Source organism: Coregonus lavaretus (assembly GCF_964263955.1).
Source record: "Coregonus lavaretus genome assembly, chromosome: 17".
Classification (NCBI taxonomy): domain Eukaryota; kingdom Metazoa; phylum Chordata; class Actinopteri; order Salmoniformes; family Salmonidae; genus Coregonus; species Coregonus lavaretus.
This window is the reverse complement of record NC_140004.1, coordinates 28,139,183-28,166,538: the sequence shown is the minus strand read 5'-3', so window position 1 is coordinate 28,166,538 and position 27,356 is coordinate 28,139,183. Positions and strand designations below refer to the sequence as shown.

Below are 27,356 nucleotides of genomic sequence, written 5' to 3'. Positions count from 1 at the left end.
GTGTCCCCTTCCCCTTTCCTTTTCTCTGGACACTTGAAACACAGAAAGCCTCAAGAATGGCTCAGATACTTCCGATACGATTTCAGGAACATCTGCAGGTAAGAAGAGGCTAACAGTCGAAAAACATAAGATGCATTTTCGCGCAGTTCTTCAGAAATAGACATACCGCATTTAAATGGAATCTGACAGTTCTGCATGGAGAGTGCTCAATATAGACATAGGCCTAGCTAGCTTGTGCGGGGCAGATGATGACTTGTAAAAATTCAACAGTCAGATCGTATTGGTAGCCTATAGTCTGCTTTCTGCGGACCCGAAGCCGGTGACTGGACTACACAATGAACTCTTGTTGGAATTGAGTGATTTACGATAAAGGCATGCAGTTATTTAAACTATGGCTCAACTGTGTTTGGATGTGGCTAGATTAGATGGTGTCATATTTTTTAATTAGTAGGCCATGTTGTAGAACCCCTCAATTATCCATCGGTTTCTTGGGGCCAAAGAGAAAGTTTGTGACGTGCCCACATCCCATCCCTCCCGTGGCTCGTTGCTGTGGCAACATCAGGACTGTGAAATGGCCTTTCACTAAAGACCTCTTTCTCTCTGGACACTCTGGTCTACTACCCACTCGTTCTAATGCAGCCAACAGGGCCCACCAACATTCACCAGTTCCATTTTAAAATGTGGAGCCCCTTTACACGAGGTGTTGGCAAAACAGCACAAACAGATCTGGGAACAGGCTAGAGATCTGAACCTTTATAGCACAGGTGGCAAGCCCTACTCTGGTCGTTCCCCCTCCATTGCTACAAATGCATATATTGAAAGGCAACACAACATTATTTGAGCAAGATTTGACCAGACATATCGATTAATTGATAGTGTATCCCTTTATTTTTTATTCCATGTATGATTTTTTGCAGACCTGCTCTGCTTGGTAGGCCTCTGTGATCAGGAATGGCTCCAGCTGAGAGGAAAAATGCCAGGAATGTGCAAACTGAGGACTTTGGGCCTCAAGTTCTTTTGCTTTTTTTTTTATCCTATCTTGGTATTTACAGCCTCTATGCATTAAACAGTATAGTCTGGGTGGGTTTAGGTCTGGGTTGACATACACTGCCCTGTAGACACAGATGTGACTGGCTTTGTTGTTTTAGCTCTGTGTAGAACTACTGCTACACCACTGGACTCTGTGTACAACTACTACTAGACTGCTGGACTAATCCCAATTGTATAAGTTTAGCCATAAACAGAGCACCCCCAATATACATACACACACACACACACACACAGTAAAATAGCATTGCCAGTGTCGCATTGTGTGGTCTTAAACATGTCATTAACACTAAGCTGTGTTTAGCGTAATACTCCTTTTTCCCAGGCTTGACTGACTGACCCTAATCTAGGCTGTGTGTGGTGTGAGAGAAAGTTTGTGTGGAGACTTATTTAATTGAGTAAATGGATCAGTGATCTGTGCCCTTTGGTATTTCATTTACAGTGCAGTACATTGTGTGTATTAGCAGATTAATGATTTCTTTTGGGGTTCTGTCTGGGACAAATTAGGTTCTGCATTATGTAGGCCAGATGTTGCTGAAAGCACCCACCCTTCGCTTTAGCACAGTGGGCTAATGGAGTCATGAGTATTACAGAAGTCCCGAGTTCAATACCCTGACATTTAGCCTCAGCCTGAGACTGCCCTAGTGAGAGGGAGAGACCTGTGAGGTATGTAGCCAGTCATAAACAGATTGGCCATAGGGGCACTTAGAGCAAATGCCAGATGGGCTGGTCCATCTTTAGCCCAGTGGGCCTGTTTTTTTTTTCCATAAATAATTACCATTATTTGGCAAAAAATAGGCCGGTGTGTTAGAAATGCCTGGGTTGATTTCTGGTTCCAGTCTGTCTCTGTTGCCTGTCCATCAGCTGTTTGCCTGTCAGCTCCCTGCTTTGGGATATTACTCTCCAGTACTAACAGATGAGCAGCTCCCTGCTCTGGGCTGTTGCTGTTGTCTCCACTAATAGACAGATGAGGTAAGCAGGCCCATTTAACCCAGAAAATCACATCAGGGCAGGAACGGGAAGTGAGATCATGATCATCAGGCACAGCAGAGCACCTCTGACAGCACAACTGTTGGCTGGAACAGTTCTGTCTGCACCGGAACTAATGGCTGGTGTCCAGCCAGTCAGTCAGTCATATTACTGCTTACTACCCTGCACAACACATTGGTATGGACAAAGCCTAAGTAATGAAACTCTAAAAATAACACACACACACCACAGTCTCTCTCAGCTGAAACAATTATGGTCCCGTGTAGCTCAGTTGGTAGAGCATGGCGTTTGCAACGCCAGGGTTTTGGGTTCGATTCCCACGGGGGGCCAGTATGAAAAAAAAAATATATATATATGTATGCACTCACTAACTGTAAGTCGCTCTGGATAAGAGCGTCTGCTAAATGACTAAAATGTTAAATGTAACTGGAAGGAGCTGTCCTAAAACTATAGTCTATTGTTAGCCTTTTTTTTTTTAGCAACATTGGTGATACTGAAGATGGCAGGCTAACATGCCATTAAACTGACAGCTCAGGGATTTTTGAAAGACAATCCCTACTTTTTTCTCAAATATTTTTCTCAATATGAAAAACATAAAAAAAAAATATTTTGTAAGATCAAAGTATCAGCTATCACACCATGTAAAGGAACAACCTAACTTTAATTTCTTCATAAAATGCAATGAACTGAATTTAAGCCTATGTCAACTCTGTCAGACACCATTAAAGGCATTTAATTTTTCTCATTTATTTTCCAAGTGTTTAAAGGCCTTGATTGTTTAATTCTAACATTAGAATATTAAAATATGGCATATAAATCTCCAAACTTATTTTATTATTATTTTATAGCGCTATATAATGCTCCAGGGCTAATTTTGTTTGCTTTTTGGCATGTTTTTCTAGATTCAGCACATAAAACAACATTTTATAAAGCAAACATTATCCCTTAGATCTAGCACAGCAAACACGTTGTTTAAGTGTATGTTGCAGAACAGTGATAAAACATTTCCCCAAAAAAATATTGACCGAAAAATTAACAAAACTCAAAAGATGCATATTTTTGCCTCTGAAAATAAAACTTTAACACAAACATTTGTAAAATGTAGAATATTATTCATTTGAAAATCCTCCCCAAAAATATAACAATTCTATCAGCTCTTTCAGCACCCTGACGGAGTTGACATTAGACAAAAATCTGACGGAGTTCACGTTTTACGTAGTTGACCCAAAAAACATTTTTCTTAATTCCAGTGGTATACAAAGTAGAAATGTTTTATTTCCTCAGCTGCTTTATGACTCTAAAACTAAATAAAATAAACATATTTGAACCAAAATTCATATCCTATTATGGAGTTGACAGTTTATGGTTGTCCCCATGGTGATTTCAATATTGTTTGTTTAAATCTATCGAAGGTAGGTAACTTTACAGACCATGAGTGGTCTTGTTGCACTACATGTTATGAGGACATGAAGAAGGGGTCCTTATGATGTAGCACACCCTGCTCATTCCTGATTACATAATGATGTTTGTTTCCAACATTAGGGCTGTTTCCAAAATAAGTTAAACACTTAGTGTTTTGTTTCCTTGCCACCATACTAATGAGTATCAAGATACTGGTATCGTCCCGGCCCTACTAGATCAGATCATTTTTCAGTTCATATTCATTATTGCCGTTTTTAGAAAATGTTAAACCAGAGGAATGCAGAGAACACATCTGAGCTGTGTTACTAGCTAACACAATACACGCAGGACTAGAGTACATACACATTTAGGCAGGCCTGCTGCCTAAGAGGCATCATTTAGACAGGCATCCTAATTCTGATCTTTTTTTCCACTAATTGGTCTTTTGACCAATCAGATCTTTTCACATCAGGTCATTTTCAGAGCTGATCTGATTGGTCAAAAGACCAATTAGTAAAAACAAAATCAGAATTGGGCTGCCTGTTTAAATGCAGCCAGAGAGGAAATGGGCTAAACAAACACAATGATGGATCACACTCATAACCATGGTCAGCATCGAATGTGAAATTAAATTGTAACACAAATGTCAATGGAGGAGTGGTGTGTGTGTGTGCATGCACTGGGCTGTGGAAACTGTGTCAATGTGTGCACACAAACTGGGTTCTGAAGACACTGGGTTGTGGTTGCGAGTGATTTAGTCTGGAATGTTCTATAAAGGAGGGCCGGGGGGGGGGGATGCTTCCGGTGACTCAGCCACCCCTCCCCAGGCCTTTCACAAGCACTGTATTACAGGAACTCCTCTCTCTCCAGACATGGTATGTCCTCCCTCCCCTATTGCCTTAGCTTACTCACCTTCCCCCCATCTTACTCCATCTTTCTCCCTCTTCCTCATTCTGGGCTAAGTTACAAATGATACTCAATTCCCTCTAGTGCACTACTTTTAGGGAATAGGGTACCATAGGACTCCCGTCCTATGCCTGTACTGCCTGCCCAGCTGGCAGCTACTCCCCTGGTCCCTCTTCCCCTAACATTACCTCCTTCCTTTACTTCTTCTCCTTCACCCCCCTCTATCCTCCGAGATTTCTGGCAGCCAGTGGAGATATCTCTTCTTTAGCCTCTCCTGTCTCATGTTATTGGCTGATTGGTGCTCCACCCGGCCTAACCCTTGACCACCTCACAGTGCTGGCATAGGCCTAGAGGAGACCTATAGACACTGGAGTCAGTTCAGTGTTTTCCACTATAATGGTTAAGGTTAGGATATGGGGAGGGCAAACTGATCCTAGAACACACTAGAGATCAGGGCACATTCTAGACCTACCCCGGGAAGCCCCCTCTGAATCTCTGAATTCACTAGCAGAGGCCTGACCTGAATCAGCCAGTGTTTATGGTTACACTGCACATTTATTTTAGTCTGCTGTTTACATTGTATTTACTTAGAAATAACATAATTGCATGGTAATTAAATAATAATAATTACATGGTAATTACGGTTTGGCATCTCTGAGATTCTCTCAAGCACTACTATGTAGAGTTTGGTATTTGGGAGTGTTGGATTATTCAAATGAAATAAGCAGCAGAAAGTACTGTTACTGTATGTTATGGTATAATGCCTCAGTAAAAGCTAGATGAATAGCAGCTGTCACAGCAAATAAAGCTTTCCAGAGTCAGCCTAATATCCTGTTGTCTGCCTGCCCTATGCTATGCCCACGCTGTTTCCCAGGCCTGACTGTTCTGGTGCCACAACCACCTAACCTTCTCCTTGTAAAACAACCTTTAAGAATATCATCCTGGAAAATTGGACCAGAACGGGAGTTATTTTAATAGAGTGAACGTTTAGAGAATTGTTTTCCCCAACCCAAGGCAAATGTTAGCAACTGGCAACTTTAGTTTTTTTCCTATCCTTTTTTATATATTTTTCATCGGGGTACGACTCCAGAAAATATCTTACTGCCTGTAGGTGTTCTCATCAGTTGTAGACTCATATCTTTTTCATTGTGCCACTGACTGCACTGTCCAATTCCAAATGACCCCTAGTTTGTACTGTAGCCCATACCCCTAAGCACTGGTGTAGTCCTAAAGGATTGGTTAGATATGAGCAATAATGGCACACATTTCAACTAGCCCAAAAGTGGTGAAATACCCACGTTGCTAATTTCTATCCAATCCATTGAGATGTACTACACGTGTCTAGGGTCAGGGTTTATGGCTTGACTACAGCAGTTGCCTCTGAAATACTAAACCGAGATCTAACAGCTGTGTGTGTTTCAGCTGCAGAACCTGGGGGTGAACCCGGCCAACATCGGGTTCAGCTACCTGACCATGGAGTCTGACAAGTTCATCTGCATCCGGGAGAAGGTGGGTGAACAAAACCAGGTGGTGATCATAGACATGGCCGACCCCAATAACCCAAGCAGACGACCCATTTCCGCTGACAGCGCCATCATGAACCCTACCAGCAAGGTCATCGCCCTGAAAGGTAGGCTACCACCACGACCCCACAACCTTGTGGGTGCGTTCCAAATGGCACCCTATTCTCTATGTAGCGCACTACTTTTTGGCTAGGGCCCATGGCACCCTATGTAGAGAATAGGGTGCCATTTGGGACTCACACTGACCCCGCTCCCTGACCTGCCCTCACTGTGCTCCTTATTCCACTGGTGTTATACAACCAACAAAAACGCTCTGTTGCAATGCACTTATTACTACATAGTTACTTGTTAATCCAATGCTGTTACCAGAGTAATTGCGTCATTACTACACGGGTATATGAGCAACCTATTTCAACATCACGTTGGTTCTGAAAAGTTCCCTAAAGGCAATGGTGTGTTATTTAGCAGTATAGCACACAGGATTGCTGTTTATGTAACTCCAACTTTAACATAGCTGTCAAACGCAGTGTTGTGTGTATCTGTGTTATAATGCACTATTTCCTCCCATGCTATAAATACACTCAGACATATTGGCTAAATGTACTAAATTGGTAATGTAAATAGATTTTCCGCCACTGCTTCTACTCCTTTGTCAAAACACAGGCGCATTTAGCCTTCTGTCTGTATCGGTTTGCCTTACTTCTAATGCAATCTCTTCAGGCTTTGCATATCTCTTTTAACCTCTCTCTTTCCCCCTCGCTTTTTCTTTGACTGACTCTTACCTTTCTTTCCCTTGCTTTCTGTCATCTATCAAGAGGGTGAGTGTTCCTCTCTCTCTCTCTCTCTCTCGCTCGCTCTCTCCTCTTTTTCTCTCTCTCTCTCCTTTTTCTCTCTCTTTTTCTATCTCTGAGATGTCTGCCTATCTCTCATCCTCTTTTTCTCTCACTGACTCTTGGCTTTCTTTCTTTCCCTTGCTTGCTTTCTTGTCACCTTTTCTCAGACGGTGAGTTCCTGCCTGTCGCTCTCTGTCTGTGGTGTTATCTCTGTCTTCGTGTCTGTGGTCTGTCTCTCCTGTCTGTGGTCATCATGTCTCTCATAAAAGCTTCCCCTCCTTAACCCACTTTTTTTCTCACCCATCTACACACAATACCCCATAACGACAAAGTGAAAACATGTTTTTAGAAATGATTGCACATTTTATTGAAAATGAAATACAGAAATATCTAATTTACTTAAGTATTCACACCCCTGAGTCAATACATGTTAGAATCACCTTTGGCAGCGATTACAGCTGTGATTCTTTCTGGATAAGTCTCTAAGAGCTTTGTTGCACACTATTCTTAAAAAAATTCTTCATGCTCTGTCAAGTTGGTTGTTGATCATTGCTAGACAGCCATTTTCAAGTCTTACCGTAGATTTTCAAGCTGATTTTAAGTGAAAACTGTAACTACATTTTACATTTTAGTCATTTAGCAGACGCTCTTATCCAGAGCGACTTACAGTTAGTGAGTGCATACATTTTCTTTTTTTTATACTGGTCCCCCATGGGAAACGAACCCACAACCCTGGCGTTGCAAACGCCATGCTCTACCAACTGAGCCACTCAGGAACATTCAATGTCGTCTTGGTAAGCAACCCAGTGTATATTTGGCCTTGTTTTAGGTTATTGTCCTGCTGAAAGGTGAATTTGTCTCCCAGTGTCTGTTGGAAAGCAGACTGAACCAGGTTTTCCTCAAGGATTTTGCCTGTGCTTATTTTTATTCAGTTTATTTGTATCCCCAAAAAATCCCTAGTCCTTGCCATTGACAAGCATACCCATAACATGATGCAGCAACCACCATGCTTGAAAATATGAAGAGTGCTACTCCTAACCATTTTACGGGCTCCTAACCTACTGTGCTATTTTGTTAGTTTTTTTCACGTTGTTTGTAACTTATTTTGTACATAATGTTGCTGCTACCGTCTCTTATCACCGAAAAGAGCCAGGACAGAGCTCGATGTTGTCATGTGAATTTCTATCTCTAATTCAACCTAAGCTTGAATCATTACCAGAGGTTGTAAGGCTCTGGTTTTAATCATCAATGATTCAAGGTCCACAACCCACAAGTCTTATCTGTATTTTTATTCATGGAGAGAGCTCTCCCGCCAATGACACAAACAGATGATTTTATACCTCCTGGACTTGACTCCTCCCACCTTTAGGTGACTTTTCTAAACAGTTTCCGCCTTCCCCCTTGAATGGTTAGTACCGCCCCCTCTGTTAGTGGGTTGACACTACATGATAATTCTAACATTTATACTGTGTTTGGGGTGAAATCCTTTAGTCATTATTCTTAAAATCCAAATTAATCTAACAGATGTCTAATATTAAAGAGTTCTCATCTATATTATTCGTAGCCATCTATTTACCACCACAAACCGATGCTGGCACTAAGACTGCACTCAACGAGCTGTATAAGGCCATAAGAAAACAAGAAAATGCTCATCCAGAAGCGGCGCTCCTAGTGGCCGGGGACTTTAAATCAAGCAAACTTAAATCTGTTTTACCTAATTTCTACCAGCATGTCACATGTGCAACAAGAGGGGAAAAAACCTCTATACCACCTTTACTCCACACAGAGACGCATACAAAGCTCTCCCTCAGCCCTCCATTTGGCAAATCTGACCATAATTCTATCCTCCTGATTCCTGCTTACAAGCAAAAACTAAAGCAGGAAGTACCAGTGACTCTCTCAATATGGAAGTGGTCAGATGACGCAGATGCTACGCTACAGGACTGTTTTGCTAGCACAGACTGGAATATGTTCCGGGATTCATCCAATGGCACTGAGGAGTATACCACCTCAGTCACCGGCTTCATCAATAAGTGCATCGCTGACGTTGTCCCCACGGTGACCGTACGTACATATCCCAACCAGAAGCCATGGATTACAGACAACATCTGCATTGAGCTAAAGGCTAGAGCTGCCGCTTTCAAGGAGCGGGACACTAATCCGGACGCTTATAAGAAATCCCGCTACGCCCTCAGACGAACCATCAAACAGGCAAAGCGTCAATACAGGATTAAGATTGAATCCTACTACACCGGCTCTGACGCTAGTCAGATGTTGCAGGGCTTGAAAACTATTACGGACTACAAAGGTAAACCCATCCACGAGCTGCCCAGTGATGCGAGCCTACCAGACGAGCTAAATGCCTTTTTATGCTCGCTTCGAGGCAAGCAACACTGAAGCATGCATGAGAGCACCAGCTGTTCCGGACGACTGTGTGATCACGCTCTCGGTAGCCGATGTGAGCAAGACCTTTAAACAGGTCAACATTCACAAAGCTGCAGGGCCAGACGGATTACCAGGACGTGTAATCAAAGCATGCGCGGACCAAATGGCAAGTGTCTTCACTGACATTTTCAACCTCTCCCTGACCGAGTCTGTAATACTTGCATGTTTCATGCAGACCACCATAGTCCCTGTGCCCAAGGAAGCGAAGGTAAACTGCCTAAATGATTACCGCCCTGTAGCACTCACGTCGGTAGCCATGAAGTGCTTTGAAAAGCTGGTCATGGCTCACATCAACACCATCATCCTGGAAACCCTAGACCCACTCCAATTTGCATACCGCCCCAACAGATCCACAGATGACGCAATCTCAACGCACTCCACACTGCCCTTTCCCACCTGGACAAAAGGAACATCTATGTGAGAATGCTGTTCATTGACTACAGCTCAGCGTAGTCACCATAGTGCCCACAAAGCTCATCACTAAGCTAAGGACCCTGGGACTAAACATCTCCCTCTGCAACTGGATCCTGGACTTCCTGACGGGCCGCCCCCAGGTGGTAAGGGTAGGCAACAACACATCTGCCACGCTGATCCTCATCACTGGGGCCCCTCAGGGGTGCGTGCTTAGTCCCCTCCTGTACTCCCACCATCATTAAGTTTGCTGACGACACAACCGTGGTAGGCCTGATCACCGACAACGATGAGACAGCCTATAGGGAGGAGGTCCGAGACCTGGCCACACTGCCAGGACAACAACGTCTCCCTCATTGTGAGCAAGACAAAGGAGCTGATTGTGGATTAAAGGAAAAGGCGGGCCTAACAGGCCCCCATTCACATCGACAGAGCTGTAGTGGAGTGGGTCAAGAGTTTCAAGTTCCTTGGTGTCCACATCACCAACAAACTAGCATGGTCCAAACACACCAAGACAGTCGTGAAGAGGGCACGACAACACCTTTTCCCTCTCAGGAGACTGAAAAGATTTGGCATAAGCCATAAGACTGCTGAACAATTAATCAAATGGCCACCCGGACTATTTACATTGATACACCATCCAAAGTGTAGGCTAATTAATAACTTCCCCATGCTCAAAGCGATATTTAATGTGCGCTTAAAAAAAAAAATCCATCTACCAATAGGTGCCCTTTTTTGCGAGGCATTAGAAAACCTCCTTGGTCTTTCTGGTTGAATCTGTGTTTGAAATTCACTGCTCAGCTGAGGAACCTTACAGATAGTTGTATGTGTGGGTTACAGAGATGAGGTAGTCATTCAAAAATCATGTTAAACACTGTTATTGCACACAGAGTGAGTCCATGCAACTTATTATGTGACTTGTTAAGCACATTTTGACTCCTGAACTTATTTAGGCTTGCCATAACAAAGGGGTTGAATACTTAATGACTCAAAACATTTCAGCGTTTCATTTTTAATTCATTTGTAAACATTTATAAAAACATAATTCCAACTTTGACATTATGGGTATTGTGTGTAGGCCAGTGATACAAAATCTCAATTTAATCAATTTTAAATTCGGGCTGTTACAACAATGTGGAAAAAGTCAAGGGGTGTGAATACTACTGAAGGCACTGTATTCTGATTCCTTCTGACAAGTAACCAAATCAATGAGATCGTTTGGAGGACAGCGGAGCATTCGGTTCTATACATTTGAATCCACACATTGTAACTGTCCCCTGACTGTGACATCTCAAGTGTAGAAGTTTTCAGTCAGAGTTCCCCCAAAACAGCCCCCCCACACACACACAGACACAAACACCCACACATGCTTTTATGAGAACCGTACGTGTTAGCATGACCTGGTGTATGCTGGTAGACTGTGTGTGGTATGCATCATCAGATTTCATACACACTACAAGTAGTGTGTGTGTGTGTGTGTGTGTGTGAGGTATTCCTCTCCATCTCTAGATCTCTCTCTCTACAGCTTACCAGATATGTCCTACCTCTTCACCCACGTGTGGGGTCTCTGGTAAACCGGTTCTATTCCTTGCTCACTGTCTAAACCTGAAACTATAGGACATGCTGTCAGTACTGGTCTAGTTTCATCTTCAAATGCTGTCCCTTGGGCTTAGTTCCATTTACACTGGTTGTGATATGGGAGGTTAGTAAACAATGGAGTTTTATTTCCTCACTCATTACTCTCAGCATGCCAGAGACTAGAACAGTTCAGTAGTAGCCAACACTGATTCTAGTAGCTCTCGCTCTCACTTTCCTCTAAATAGCCTGCTAGTTCCAGTGTTTCCCCTATATTGATTTAGCAGTGGCCGCGCCGCTGCTAAAATGTTGCTGCCACTCCAAAAAATATGATATATATTTTTTTATACTTCTACGGGAAAACACTGAGTTATATGTCTCTGTTAGATTACTTGGGCCTGGAGTTTGTGACAAATGTATGTCTTATTTATTTACCTTTATTTCACCATCCATGTAAGTAAGAGATTCAGCACACGTTCTCCTTTACAGCAACAACCTGGAGCACAGTTGTTCTGGAGGATCTGTCTGCTAGACACTATCTATTAGGTCATGTGTTATCTACCTATCGCCCCCTCTCTTTATCCACACACCCGTCACGCTCTCTCACTGTACAGGGAAATGGCACACTTTTGGACCATCATGGAAATCCAGTTTGCTGGGAACTTAAAGGGATAGTTCACACGCATTACAATGTACAAATCTCATGGATACCTAGAAAGAAGTCCATGGTCCTGGATAGTCAGCAAGCTACCCAAAGATGGAGTTCACTAGCTACAGTTTAGCATTAGCTTCATTCAGTGTCTCACTGTATCTCCCATAGATATAGAACAAAATTATGAATTGTTGTATTGGTCTCCCCTCCCTTTGTCCTCAGCTGCTAAGTGCCTGCAGATCTTCAACATTGAGATGAAGAGTAAGATGAAGGCCCACACCATGACAGAGGAAGTCATGTTCTGGAAGTGGATCTCTGTCAACACTGTCGCCTTGGTGACTGAAGCGGCCGTCTACCATTGGAGCATGGAGGGGGACTCTCAGCCAATGAAAGTATTTGATCGGCACGCCAGTCTGGCCGGTTGCCAGATCATAAACTACAGAACAGACGAACAGCAGAAGTGGCTTCTGCTTATTGGGATTTCGGCACAGGTATACACAGACGCGTGCACACGCGCACGTCTTATGATCAGCATTCTATTCTATATGCATACACACCCATAGTTCACAGCACTCACATCAGTGTGTACACACATCAGACATATGTTATAAGTTAGTGTTTGTGTTCTAAAAGCACTGTACTTTGGTCTTTTTTCTAGCATGTTCAGACAGTGATGACATCCCCTCTTCTCTCTCCTCTATCCTGCAGCAAAACCGTGTGGTGGGGGCCATGCAGCTGTACTCTGTTGACAGGAAGGTGTCCCAGCCCATCGAGGGCCACGCTGCAGCCTTCGGAGAGTTTAAGGTGGAGGGCAACACCAAAGCCTCCACTCTCTTCTGCTTCGCTGTGCGCAGCCAGGCTGGGGGCAAGGTGAGAAGAGGACACTGGGGGGTATACAGGCATGGTGAACGTAGTTACAGTTCCATAACAAACCAGGACTCCTCCTATATGCATGTGAAATATTAACGCCAATCACTGTTAAGACTTGTGTGGACTTGTTGTTTTGTGGTTACTGTTGTTTTGTGGTTACTGTTGTTTTGTGGTTACTTTATGTTACTATGTGGTCAAAATGCATACGGTCATGTGTGGTCAGTGTGTTACTGTGGTCATGTGTGGTTAGTATGCGGTCAGTATGTTGACATGTGTGGTCGTGTTGTGTTCCAGCTGCATATCATAGAGGTGGGTCAGCCGGCTACAGGGAACCAGCCGTTTACCAAGAAGGCGGTTGATGTGTTCTTCCCTCCCGAGGCTCAGACAGACTTCCCTGTCGCCATGCAGGTAAGGACCTTAGGGTGCCTCTCACAATGCCTGAATGAAATGAATGAGTTATGCAGTAAATTAGTAGGGTCAGACTGACTCTGCTGGCTGGGAGGTTTTCTTTCTGCATATTTAACCAATACAACTGAAGCTGTTTGTGTTCGGGTTGTGTTTTCCCTTATCTTGGAAATATTCAGTTATCAGCAACCTGCACACACATCTCTCTGTTCAGGCTTCTTTAACCATTAAAACACTTATCTGCCATTCAACAATGTTGATAGGAATTTGTCTTGGTGTTGTACACTGCTAAGAAAACCCATAGTTGTCTTTGGCCCATACAGAGGGTGTAATCTCTGTACCCTCTGATTCTCTGACCTCAGATTGGCACCAAGCACGGTGTGATCTACCTGATCACTAAGTACGGCTACATCCACCTGTATGATCTGGAGTCAGGAGTGTGTATCTACATGAACCGCATCAGCGCTGAGACCATCTTCGTCACCGCCCCCCACGAACCCACATCCGGCATCATCGGGGTTAACAAGAAGGGACAGGTATGAACTCCTCTTAATCCCATTAGATTTACCGTATGATATGTCTGTATACTACAGGAACACTAGGGTTATTTTGTTTTTAATGGATACATGTGAAAGCATATACACATAACAAGCTATTCAGAGTTAATCATCCATTGATTGATTGATTTGGGCTGTGTCCCAAATTGCACCCTATTCTCTATGTAGTGCTATACTTTGGATAGGGCTCTGTTCAGTAGTAGCCGACAATCAATTCATTTGATGCATCCCCCCTCAGGTGTTGTCAGTGTGTGTGGAGGAGGAGAACATAGTGAACTATGCCACCAACGTGCTGCAGAACCCAGACCTGGGCCTGAGGATGGCCGTGCGTTCTAACCTGGCCGGGGCAGATGAGCTGTTTGCCAGGAAGTTCAACACGCTGTTCGCTCAGGGCTCCTACTCCGAGGCTGCCAAGGTGGCTGCCTCCACGCCCAAGGTAGGTCAGACCCAAGGGCCAGGGGATAGGAGATGATCGGTTGGGTTGGGTTTGGAGGAGGGTTGCAAAATTACGGTAACTATCTCAAAATTCCAGTTGGAGGATTCCCAGAATTAGGAGGGAAAAAGCAGGAAATCCAGAAACCCCCAACCAGGATTTCTGGAAGATCTGGGAATTTTGGGAAAGTTACTGGAATTTTGCAAACCTAGGAGGAAGACAGTCTTTGAATAGATCCTCCTTAGCTTTGTTATACACTTAGCAACAATAACACTATCTTATCCTATACTCCCCCTCCCTCGTCCAGGGTATCCTGCGGACAGTGGAGACCATCCGTAAATTCCAGAGTGTGCCGGCCCAACCGGGCCAGGCTTCTCCCCTGCTGCAGTACTTTGGCATCCTGCTGGACCAGGGCCAGCTCAACAAGTTTGAGTCTATGGAGCTGTGCAGGCCCGTGCTACAGCAGGGACGCAAGCAGCTGCTGGAGAAGTGGCTGAAAGAGGACAAGGTAGGACTGACTGGGGATGGAGCTGTGGACTGGGCAGCCTTGTCACATTTACATTGACATGTTAGTCATTTAGCCTCAATAAAGTAGCTATCAGCAAAGTCAGAGCTGTGGGGGGGGGGGGGGTGGGGGGGGTGCTCACACAAACATCAAGACTATGTAAACAGGAGTCCCTTAACAGGGTCCATAGAGACTTTCAATCTATTCCCTTTGTATATTTACCCTGAAATTGCATTATAGCTACAGTTTATTGTGTGTGTGTGTGTGTGTGTGTGTGTAGCTGGAGTGTTCTGAGGAGCTTGGTGACCTGGTTAAGGCAGTAGATCCTACTCTAGCCCTCAGTGTCTACCTCAGGGCCAACATACCCAGCAAGGTGATCCAGTGCTTCGCTGAGACCGGACAGTTCCAGAAGATAGTGCTCTACGCCAAGAAGGTACAGTTCACTTCCAGAGTGGATGGACATCTCTTTTGATGTGTTGCAAATTGCACCCTATTCCCTATATAGTGCCCTGGTCAAAAGTAGCGCACTATGAAGGGAATATGGTGCCATTTGGGAGGCACAACTCTCGTAGTATCTTATAGCATTTTCCTCTATGAATACGACGAGACAGCCTATAGGGAGGAGGTCAGAGATCTGATCGTGTGGTGCCAGGACAACAACCTCTCCCTCAACGTGATCAAGACAAAGGAGATGGTTGTGGACTACAGGAAAAAGAAGAGGACCGAGCACGCCCCCATTCTCATCGATGGGGCTGTAGTGGAGCAGGTTGAGAGCTTCAAGTTCCTTGGTGTCCACATCACCAACAAACTAACATGGTCCAAGCACACCAAGACAGTCGTGAAGAGGGCACGACAAAACCTATTCCCCCTAAGGAGACTGAAAAGATTTGGCATGGGTCCTCAGATCCTCAAAAGGTTCTACAGCTGCACCATCGAGAGCATCCTGACTGGTTGCATCACCGCCTGGTATGGCAACTGCTCAGCCTCCAACCGCAAGGCACTACAGAGGGTGGTGCGTATGGCCCAGTACATCACTGGGGCCAAGCTTCCTGCCATCCAGGACCTCTATACCAGGCGGTGTCAGAGGAAGGCCCTAATAATTGCCACCCTAGTTATAGACTGTCCTCTCTGCTACTGCACGGCAAGTGGTACCGGAGCGCCAAGTCTAGGTCCAAGAGGCTTCTAAACAGCTTCTACCCCCAAGCCATAAGACCCCTGAACATCTAATCAAATGGCTACCCAGTATTTTATATTATCTTTTTTTTTTTTTTTTTTTTTTTTGGGGGGGGGGGTATTCTTTCTTAAAACTACATTGTTGGTTAAGGGCTTGTAAGTAAGCATTTCACTGTAAGGTCTACACCTGTTGTATTCGGCGCATGTGACAAATACAATTTGATTTGATAGTTTGCATGGGATCCTGCTTTTATTAGGACGTTTGATTGATCAGAAGTACCTCGTTTTAAAATGTCAACTTGCTCGTTTGTCTCATCAGATGACGGTGTTGTGATGTGGCCTCCCATATCTATCTATCAATCTAATCTCCGCCCCCCTCTCTCTATCTCTCCCTGGTATAGGTGGGCTACTCTCCAGACTGGGTGTTTCTGTTGAGGAATGTGATGCGGGTCAGTCCAGACCAGGGTCTACAGTTCTCTCAGATGCTGGTTGCAGATGAGGAGCCCCTGGCCAACATCAACCAGGTAACACACACGCACAAGCACACACGCACAGGCACACACGCACAGGCACACACAGACACGCGCAAGCCCGCACACACTGCCCAGTGTGGGAGCCTCCCGGTTTGTTATTCCATGTGGGAGAGCAATGCCAGGAATTCTCTGACTTAGGGAGCCTTCTTCCTTTTAAGGGCATATCAACTTTCCCTTCCTCTGTCTGAACTGGCTCTGGGTACAAGTTGCCCACAAGCACAGATTTAGGTTGCCTATTCCCAACATAGTGCACTACTTTCAACCAAAGCCCTAAGGGCCCTGGTCAACATTAGTGCACTATATAGGGAATAAGATGCCATTTGGGACACACCCCTATAATCAAGTTTAGAGGTAATTTCATGCTACCTGATGATTCCCACATTCTGAATGGAATTCTTTAAAATTAATATTATACTGTCTTCCTGTGGGTTCCTTATTCGCTGCTCATTTCTCCCTGCTCCTTTGAAAGCGAATCACCCTCTAACCCTTAGCACTTAGGTACTAAAGTATAGCAGATCTGAAAGGATTGGAGAGTTCAAGATGAATGCCGTAGCATATCAGAAAGTGGAGCAATTACCATATTACTTATCATACCTAAAGGATTGCTTTGGATCTACACAGTGTCTATGGAGCTAGAGGTTGTATTAGGATTGAACATTGAGTGCAATCTGATCCAGTAGTGCATTCCCTGATGAAGCAGGAGTATGTCCCTGTGACTCTTGATTACCGCTTTCTCTCCTGTGATTGGTTGCTGATGTCCACCCTCTCTCTTGATTGGTGTAGATAGTGGATGTGTTCATGGAGGGCAGTCTGATCCAGCAGTGTACCTCGTTCCTATTGGACGCTCTGAAGAACAACCAGCCAGCCGAGGGACACCTACAGACACGCCTACTGGAAATGAACCTCCTCCATGCTCCCCAGGTACACACACACACACACACACACACACCTTTCATAATGTCCGTTGTGTTTCTATTGGTCCGTTGTGTTGTGTTATAACTTGTGTGTGTATCCAGGTGGCCGACGCAATCCTGGGAAACCAGATGTTTACTCACTATGACCGAGCCCACATCGCCCAGCTGTGTGAGAAGGCTGGGCTACTACAGAGGGCTCTAGAACACTACACTGACCTGTTCGACATCAAAAGGGCTCTCGTACACACACACCTTCTCAACCCTGAGGTACGTACCAGTAGGTGTGTTTAAATGTACCCTCTGTTTGGGGTGTGTTGTATTAACCCTCTCCTCTCTCCCTGCAGTGGCTGGTGAACTTCTTTGGTGCCCTGTCAGTAGAGGACTCAGTAGAGTGTCTTCGGGCCATGTTATCAGCCAACATCAGACAGAACCTTCAGCTGTGTGTCCAGGTGGCATCTAAATACCACCAGCAGCTGGGAACAAACACCCTGGTGGATCTCTTCGAGTCCTTCAAGAGCTTCGAGGGTACGTCTGGATCTGGCCTCTTATGTTTGAAAACGTGTCAGCTTGTGGCCTGTGTGTAATACAATACAATGTAATATTATTCATCTACAATGTATGTTCTTAACTCTGGGTAGCATGGGCCTGGGAGGCTCACAGGGATATTGGTGTCCACAGTACTCCACCAATTATAAATTGTTAAACTCAATACTATTCCCCTTTATTACATTTTTACATGAATGCACTGTGATTTTAAGCTGGCAAAGTTTTCTATCTGCCTCATGGCAAAATGTGTAGAATTTCAGGATATTAGCTTTATAATAATATAATATGCCATTTAGCAGACGCTTTTATCCAAAGCGACTTAGTCATGTGCGCATACATTTTTACGTATGGATGGTCCTGGGGATCGAACCCACTACCCTGGCGTTACAAGCGCCATGCTCTACCAATTTAGCCACAGAGGACCACTCATAGCTGCAACAACAACAAATATCTCTGCCCCATGGCAAAATGTGTAGAATTGCAGGAAATTAGCAACATTTCTCTCTGATGCCAAGAGGCGGTCCTTTTAAAATGCTCTTTCCCTGGGCCCGAGACCTGGTTCATCCAGCCATGTACTTCAGAAGCCAAAGTAAAACTCCTTGTAGGCTATTTTTATTACACTTGAGTCTGATTATGAGGGGGTCCCTGATGAATTTGCTAACACAAAAGGGGCCTACCATGGGTTTGAATCTCCTACCTTTGCTGTCCCCTCTTTATTGTCCTATCGTGTCGGTTTACTTGGGCGGCATTCACAGGGAAACTAGGAAACTTATTCAAATGTGAAATTGTGTTCTTCCTCTTCCTCTCCCAGGTGTGTTCTACTTCCTGGGTTCCATAGTGAACTTCAGCCAGGACCCTGACGTCCATTTTAAATACATCCAGGCGGCCTGTAAGACCGGACAGATCAAGGAGGTGGAACGCATCTGTAGAGAGAGCAATTGTTACGACCCGGACAGGGTCAAGAACTTCCTCAAGGTACCAGGGCTACCCTAGCAGTGTTGGTTGGGTGAACATTTAGCACAGTCGTTAGTCTGGCAGACTACAATCTCTCTCTCTCTCTCTCTCTCTCCCCCCCCCCCCATCAGGAGGCTAAACTGACAGACCAGCTGCCTCTGATCATAGTGTGTGACCGCTTTGACTTTGTCCATGACCTGGTTCTCTACCTCTACCGCAACACTCTGCAAAAGTACATTGAGATCTACGTTCAGAAGGTAAGAGTCATCAGCCTGGCAGTAGGCACAGTGAGGAGGAACACAGCACTGCAGCCAGGGAAGGAAGATGAAACGTGTCAAGATACCTTATTGTTGGTTTTACCAATAGCATTAGCTATCCTATAAATGTTTTCTGCTGTCATTGCGTCGCATTGATGTGTGTAGGTGAACCCTAGCCGGCTGCCAGTGGTGATAGGAGGTCTGTTGGATGTAGACTGTGCTGAAGACGTCATTAAGAACCTGATCATGGTGGTGAGAGGACAGTTCTCCACAGACGAGCTAGTGGCAGAGGTGGAGAAGAGGAACAGGTACAGACACACAACTTTACACACATGGTCTCCAACCCTGTCTGCTCCTGTACGTCCTCAACATTTTGTCTGATAACTTTCAGGCCTGTCTTTTCCCCCGTGTGAGGGAATGCTTAAATGTTTTCTGACCAAATGTTCCCCCAAAGTATTGTTTGTGACTTACGTTTTCAAGAGGGTTTCTCAGAAGTAGATTTTGCGTGTGTGTCCCAGACTGAAGCTGTTGTTGCCATGGCTGGAGTCTCGTATCCACGAGGGCTGTGAGGAGCCGGCTACCCACAATGCCTTGGCTAAGATATACATAGACAGTAACAACAACCCGGAGCGCTTCCTGAAGGAGAACACCTTCTACGACAGCACTGTAGTGGGGAAGTATTGTGAGAAGAGGGACCCCCACCTCGCCTGTGTCGCTTACGAGAGGGGCCAGTGTGACCTGGACCTTATCAAGGTCTGAACGCACGCACACACACACACACACACATACACACAGATGACTATGATGCACTGATTGATGTGGTTTCATTGTGCTCTGTTGTAGGTGTGCAATGAGAACTCTCTGTTCAAGAGTGAGGCTCGCTACCTGGTCCGACGGAAAGACCCAGAACTATGGGCTAATGTTCTAGAGGAGAACAACCCTTATAAACGCCAACTAATAGACCAGGTCAGTAGAATGCCCTCTGATAACCCTGTGTTGGTTTACTGTGTTTTACCTGCTTCCCTGTGTTCACACCTGTGGCTCCCTGTGTTCGGACCTGTGGCTCCCTGTGTTCGTACCTGTGGCTCCCTGTGTTCGGACCTGTGGCTCCCTGTGTTCGGACCTGTGGCTCCCTGTGTTCGGACCTGTGGCTCCCTGTGTTCGGACCTGTGGCTCCCTGTGTTCGGACCTGTGGCTCCCTGTGTTCGTACCTGTGGCTCCCTGTGTTCGGACCTGTGGCTCCCTGTGTTATGACCTGTGGTTCCGTGTATTTCCCAGGTGGTGCAGACAGCTCTGTCAGAGACCCAGGACCCAGAGGAGGTGTCGGTGACTGTCAAGGCCTTTATGACAGCTGACCTGCCCAATGAGCTCATCGAACTACTGGAGAAGATCGTACTGGATAACTCAGTCTTCAGCGAGCACCGGTCAGTCACTGTGTGCGCGTGCGCACACACACACTACTTGGCCCCACCTTTAAGCTTTGAGGTTAAAAAGACACAAATATTTCAGATGTTCTACTAATACCTGTAGTTGAAGTCTTATCTAGCCTCTGTATCTTCTCTGTTACTACCCCAGAAACCTCCAGAACCTGTTGATCCTGACGGCCATCAAGGCAGACCGGACGCGTGTGATGGAGTACATCAACCGCCTGGACAACTACGACGCTCCAGACATCGCTAACATCGCCATCAGCAACGAGCTCTTCGAGGAGGCCTTCGCCATCTTTAAAAAGTTTGACGTCAACACCTCTGCCATTCAGGTAAACAAGAGTCTGAAGATGATGCAAATATTTAGCTAATCATTGTATCCGCTTTATTTCAATGCACCAATAATACTCTTCTTTACTTTACTTTTCTTTGTGCTCCTTACAAATATTTTATCATGGTACCCTCTTTTTATTTAATACCAATAATACTTTTCTTTGTGCTATTTACTCATTCACACAGCATAACCATACCGTCCACCTGTGTCTCTAGGTCCTGATCGAGCATATCAGTAACCTGGACAGAGCCTATGAGTTTGCAGAGCGTTGTAATGAGGCTGCGGTATGGAGTCAGCTGGCCAGAGCCCAGCTCCAGAGAGACCTGGTTAAAGAGGCCATCGACTCCTACATCAAAGCTGACGACCCATCAGCCTACATGGAGGTGGTCAGCGCTGCCAGCAAAAACGGTAGGACAACACATCGCCATAACTAAGCTACACGGAGATGGAGGAACATGAAAAAGAAAGGAAACAGAGACATTAGTCGGGATAAGTCCAAAAAGAGTTGTCACCAAAATTGTCTAGTAAAATGAAGCCTTCTATGCGCTGTGTATAATGTATGACAGGGTTCCCCAATGTGTTTGTGTATAATGTATTGTGTGTGTGTATGTATGTATGTATGTATGTATGTATGTATGTATGTATGTATGTATATATATATATATCACACACACACACACACACACAGTGGGGAGAACAAGTATTTGATACACTGCCGATTTTGCAGGTTTTCCTACTTACAAAGCATGTAGAGGTCTGTAATTTTTATCATAGGTACACTTCAACTGTGAGAAACGGAATCTAAAACAAAAATCCAGAAAATCACATTGTATGATTTTTAAGTAATTAATTTGCATTTTATTGCATGACATAAGTATTTGATCACCTACCAACCAGTAAGAATTCCGGCTCTCACAGACCTGTTAGTTTTTCTTTAAGAAGCCCTCCTGTTCTCCACTCATTACCTGTATTAACTGTACCTGTTTGAACTCGTTACCTGTATAAAAGATACCTGTCCACACACTCAATCAAACAGACTCCAAACAGACTCCAAACAGACTCCAACCTCTCCACAATGGCCAAGACCAAGGACATCAGGGATAAAATTGTAGACGTGCACAAGGCTGGTATGGGCTACAGGACAATAGGCAAGCAGCTTGGTGAGAAGGCAACAACTGTTGGCGCAATTATTAGAAAATGAAAGAAGTTCAAGATGACGGTCAATCACCCTCGGTCTGGGGCTCCATGCAAGATCTCACCTCGTGGGGCATCAATGATCATGAGGAAGGTGAGGGATCAGCCCAGAACTACACGGCAGGACCTGGTCAATGACCTGAAGAGAGCTGGGACCACAGTCTCAAAGAAAACCATTAGTAACACACTACGCCGTCATGGATTAAAATCCTGCAGCGCACGCAAGGTCCCCCTGCTCAAGCCAGCGCATGTCCAGGCCCGTCTGAAGTTTGCCAATGACCATCTGGATGATCCAGAGGAGGAATGGGAGAAGGTCATGTGGTCTATCCCAGCCTTGTGCAGGTCTACAATTTTATCCCTGATGTCCTTACACAGCTCTCTGGTCTTGGCCATTGTGGAGAGGTTGGAGTCTGTTTGATTGAGTGTGTGGACAGGTGTCTTTTATACAGGTAACGAGTTCAAACAGGTGCAGTTAATACAGGTAATGAGTGGAGAACAGGAGGGCTTCTTAAAGAAAAACTAACAGGTCTGTGAGAGCTGGAATTCTTACTGGTTGGTAGGTGATCAAATACTTATGTCATGCAATAAAATGCTAATTAATTACTTAAAAATCATACAATGTGATTTTCTGGATTTTTTTCTCTCACAGTTGAAGTGTACCTATGATAAAAATTACAGACCTCTACATGCTTTGTAAGTAGGAAAACCTGCAAAATCGGCAGTGTATCAAATACTTGTTCTCCCCACTGTATATGTGTACACTATATATACAAAAGTATGTGCACACCCCTTCAAATGAATGGATTTGGCTATTTCAGCCACACCTGTTGCTGACATGTGTATAAAATCGAGCACACAGCCATGCAATCTCCATAGACACACTTTGGCAGAAGAATGGCCTTACTAAAGAGCCCAGTGACTTTCAACGTGGCACCGTCATAGGATGCCACCTTTCCAACAAGTCAGAAATATTAACGCTACAGCATACAATGACATTCTAGACGATTCTGTGCTTCCAACTTTGTGGCAACAGTTGGGGGAAGGCCCTTTCCTGTTTCAGCATGACAATGCCCCCATGCACAAAGTGAAGTCCATACAGAAATGGTTTGTCAAGATCGGTGTAGAAGAACTTGACTGGCCTGCACAGAGTCCTGACCTCAACCCCATTGAACACCTTTGGGATGAATTGGAAATCCCACTGTGAGCCAGGCATAATCGCCCAACATCAGTGCCCGACCTCACTAATGCTCTTGTGGCTGAATGGAAGCAAGTCCCCGCAGCAAGGTTCTAACATCTAGTGGAAAGCCTTCCCAGAAAAGTGGAGGCTGTTATAGCAGCAAAGGGGAGACCAACTCTATATTAATGCCCTTGATTTTGAAATGAAATGTTCGACGAGCAGGTGTCCACATACTTCTGGTCATGTAGTGTTTGATGTTTGTATATAATGTATGATGTGTGTGTATTGTAGATAACTGGGAGGATCTGGTGAAGTTCCTTCAGATGGCCCGTAAAAAGGCCCGGGAGTCGTACGTAGAGACGGAGCTCATCTTTGCTCTGGCTAAAACTGTCAGACTGGCCGAACTAGAGGAGTTTGTTAGCGGACCTAACAATGCCCATATTCAACAGGTAAAGGTGTCAAATATGTACAAAATGCATATACAGTGCCTTCGGAAAGTTTTCAGACCCCTTGACTTTTTCCACATTTTGTTACGTTACAGCCTTATTCTAAAATTGATAAAATTGTTTTTTCCCCTCATCAATCTACACACAATACCCCATTATGACAAAGCAAAACAGGCTTTTGGAAATTTTTGGTAATTTATTAAAAACTGAAATATTACATTTACATAATTATTCAGACCCTTTACTCAGTACTTTGTTGAAGCACCTTTGTCAGCGATTACAGCATCGAGTCTTCTTTGGTATGACGCTACAAGCTTGGCACACCTGTATTTGGGGAGTTTCTCCCATTATTTTCTGCAGATTCTCTCAAGCTGTGTCAGGTTAGATGGGGAGCGTTGCTGCACAGCTATTTTCAGGTCTCTCCAGAGATGTTAGATCGGGTTCAAGTCCGGGCTCTGGCTGGGCCACTCAAGGACATTCAGAGACTTGTCCCGAAGCCACTCCTGCGTTATTTTGGCTGTTTGCTTAGGGTTGTTGTCCTGTTGGAAGGTGAACCTTTGCCCCAGTCTGAGGTCCTGAGCACTCTGGAGCAGGTTTTCGTCAAGGATCTCTCTGTACTTTGCTCCGTTCATCTTTGCCTCAATCCTGACTAGTCTTCCAGTCCCTGCAGCTGAAAAACATCCCTACAGCATGATGCTGCCTCCACCATGCTTCACAGTAGGGATGGTGCCAGGTTTCCTCCAGACGTGACACTTGGCATTCAGGCCAAAGAGTTCAATCTTGGTTTAATCAGACCAGAGAATGTTGTTTCTCATGGTCTGAGAGTCCTTTAGGTGCCTTTTAGCGAACTCCAAGTGGGCTGTCATGTGCTTTTTACTGAGGAGTGGCTTCCGTCTGGCCACTCTACCATAAAGGCTTGATTGGTGGAGGGCTGCAGAGATGGTTGTCCTTCTGGAAGGTTCTCCCATCTCCACAGAGGAACTCTGGAGCTCTGTCAGAGTGACCATCGGGTTCTTGGTGACCTCCTTGACCAAGGTCCTTCTCCCCCAATTGCTCAGTTTGGCCGGGCGGCCAGCTCTAGGAAGAGTCTTAATGGTTCCAAACTTCTTCCATTTAAGATTAAGAGTGATGGAGGCCACTGTGTTCTTGGGGACCTTCAATGCTGCAGAAATGATTTGGTACCCCTCCCCAGATCTGTGCCTTGACACAATCATGTCTCGGAGCTCTACGGACAATTCCTTCGACCTCATGGCTTGATTTTTGCTCTGACATGCACTGTCATCTGTGGGACCTTTATATAGACAGGTGTGTGCCTTTTCAAATCATGTCCAATCAATTGAATTTACCACAGGTGGACTCCAATCAAGTTGTAGAAACATCTCAAGGATGATCAATGGAAACAGGATGCACCTGAGCTCAATTTCGAGTCTCATAGCAAAGGGTCTGAATACTTATGTACAGTGCCTTGCAAAAGTATTCATCCCCCTTGGCGTTTTTCCTATTTTGTTGTATTACAACCTGTAATTTAAATGAATTTTTATTTGGATTTCATGTAATGGACATACACAAAATAGTCAAAATTGGTGAAGTGAAAAGAAAAAAGAACTTATTTCAAAAAATTCTATAAAATAAATAACGGAAAAGTGCATATGTATTCATCCCCTTTGCTATGAAGCAACTAAATAAAATCTGGTGCAACCAATTACCTTCAGAAGTCACATAATTAGTTAGATTGCACACAGGTGGACTTTATTTAAGAGTCACGTGATCTGTCACATGCTGTCAGTATATATACACCTGTTCTGAAAAGCCCCAGGGTCTGCAACACCACTAATCAAGGGGCACCACCAAGCAAGCGGCACCATGAAGACCAAGGAGCTCTCCAAACAGGTCAGGGACAAAGTTGATCAGGATTGGGTTATAAAAAAATATCCGAAACTTTGAACATCCCACAGAGCACCATTTAAATCCATTATTAAAAAATGTAAAGAATATGGCACCACGACAAACCTGCCAAGAGAGAGCCGCCCACCAAATCTTTAATCAGAGAGGCAACAAAGACACCAAATATAATAATAATAATATAATATGCCATTTAGCAGACGCTTTTATCCAAAGCGACTTACATATAACCCTGAAGGAGCTGCAAAGCTCCACAGCGGAGATTGGAGTATCTGTCCATAGAACCACTTTAAGCCGTACACTCCACAGTGCTGGGCTTTACGGAAGAGTGGCCAGAAAAAAGCTGTTGCTTCAAGAAAAAAATAAGCAAACACATTTGGTGTTCGCCAAAAGGCATGTGGGAGACTCCCCAAACATATGGAAGAAGGTACTCTGGTCAAATGAGACTCAAATTGAGCTTTTACGCCATCAAGGAAAATGTTTGGCGCAAACCCAACACCTCTCATCACCCCGAGAACACCATCCCCACAGTGAAGCATGGTGGTGGCAGCATCATGCTGTGGGGATGTTTTTCATCGGCAGGGACTGGGAAACTGGTCAGAATTGAAGGAATGATGGATGGCGCTAAATACAGGGAAATTCTTCAGGGAAACCTGTTTCAGTCTTCCAGAGATTTGAGAATGGGACAGAGGTTCACCTTCCAGCAGGACAATGACCCTAACAATACTGCTAAAGCAACACTCGAGTGGTTTAAGGGGAACATTTAAATGTCTTGGAATGGCCTAGTCAAAGCCCAGACCTCAATCCAATTGAGAATCTGTGGTATGACTTCAAGATTGCTGTACACCAGCGGAACCTATCCAACGAAGGAGCTGGAGCAGTTTTGCCTTGAATAATGGGCAAAACTCCCATTGGCTAGATGTGCCAAGCTTATAGAGACATACACCAAGAGACTTGCAACTGTAATTGCTGCAAAAGGTGGCTCTACAAAGTATTGACTTTGGGGGGGGGTGAATAGTTATGCACGCTCAAGTTGTCTGTTCTTTTGTCTTATTTCTTGTTTGAAACTATTCAAAGTCATGCATGTTGTGTAAATCAAATTATACAAACCCCCAAAAGGCAACAAAATAGGATAAATGCCAAGGGGGGTGAATAGTTTTGCAAGCCACTGTAAATACAGAATTTCTGGTTTTTATTTTTAATACTTTTGTAAAAATGTCTAAACCTGTTTTTGCTTTGTCATTATGGGGTATTGTGTGTAGTAGATTTTTATTTAATCCATTTTAGAATATGGCTGTAACGTAACAAAATGTGGAAAAAGTCAAGGGGTCTGAATACTTTCCGAAGGCACTGTATATTTAAATTTTTTTACATTTTAGTTATTTAGCAGACGCTCTTATCTAGAGCGACTTAGTTAGTGAGTGCATACATTTTCATAGGGGTTCTTCAATTCCGGTCCTGGAGGGCCGAGACACCTCTGTTTTTCATCCTCTCCTTCTAATCAGGGGCTAATTCAGACCTGGGACACCAGGTGAGTGCAATTAACTACCAGGTAGAAATAAAAAACAGAAGTGTTTCGGCCCTCCAGGACCGGAATTGAAGAACCCTGCTGTATATCAACATGCAACGTTTGGTCACTGAAACCCTTCGTCTCAACTTTCAACTCCTCTTTCTCCCTCTTCACTCATTCCTCCCTTTCTTTCTCCCCATGTCCTTCTCCTCATCCAGGTGGGAGATAGGTGTTATGAGGAGGGGATGTATGATGCTGCCAAGCTGCTGTATAATAATGTGTCCAACTTTGCCCGCCTGGCGTCCACGCTGGTACACCTAGGAGAGTACCAGGCTGCTGTGGACAGTGCCAGGAAAGCCAACAGCACACGCACCTGGAAGGAGGTACACCTTAACATTTCTACACACATTTGGCTGTATGTGTAAGTGATAGATGG

At 44.6% G+C, this 27,356-nt stretch overlaps 1 protein-coding gene across 1 annotated transcript in view; it reads left to right on the top strand.

The window, feature by feature from the left end:
* Positions 1-27,356, top strand: part of LOC311145131 (clathrin heavy chain 1-like) — a 39,794-nt gene continuing 12,438 nt past the window's right edge. The window contains exons 1-23 of the mRNA XM_084181324.1: positions 1-98; positions 5,767-5,974; positions 12,006-12,274; positions 12,492-12,653; positions 12,948-13,061; positions 13,421-13,594; positions 13,854-14,051; positions 14,356-14,556; positions 14,834-14,986; positions 16,128-16,250; positions 17,043-17,180; positions 17,276-17,440; positions 17,518-17,698; positions 18,531-18,694; positions 18,805-18,930; positions 19,096-19,238; positions 19,449-19,683; positions 19,774-19,896; positions 20,209-20,354; positions 20,506-20,689; positions 20,907-21,099; positions 23,354-23,511; positions 27,139-27,303. Coding sequence (XP_084037450.1) covers positions 57-98; positions 5,767-5,974; positions 12,006-12,274; positions 12,492-12,653; positions 12,948-13,061; positions 13,421-13,594; positions 13,854-14,051; positions 14,356-14,556; positions 14,834-14,986; positions 16,128-16,250; positions 17,043-17,180; positions 17,276-17,440; positions 17,518-17,698; positions 18,531-18,694; positions 18,805-18,930; positions 19,096-19,238; positions 19,449-19,683; positions 19,774-19,896; positions 20,209-20,354; positions 20,506-20,689; positions 20,907-21,099; positions 23,354-23,511; positions 27,139-27,303 — 3,765 coding nt within the window. The 5' untranslated portion in view covers positions 1-56. The remainder of the gene's footprint in view (positions 99-5,766; positions 5,975-12,005; positions 12,275-12,491; positions 12,654-12,947; positions 13,062-13,420; positions 13,595-13,853; positions 14,052-14,355; positions 14,557-14,833; positions 14,987-16,127; positions 16,251-17,042; positions 17,181-17,275; positions 17,441-17,517; positions 17,699-18,530; positions 18,695-18,804; positions 18,931-19,095; positions 19,239-19,448; positions 19,684-19,773; positions 19,897-20,208; positions 20,355-20,505; positions 20,690-20,906; positions 21,100-23,353; positions 23,512-27,138; positions 27,304-27,356) is intronic.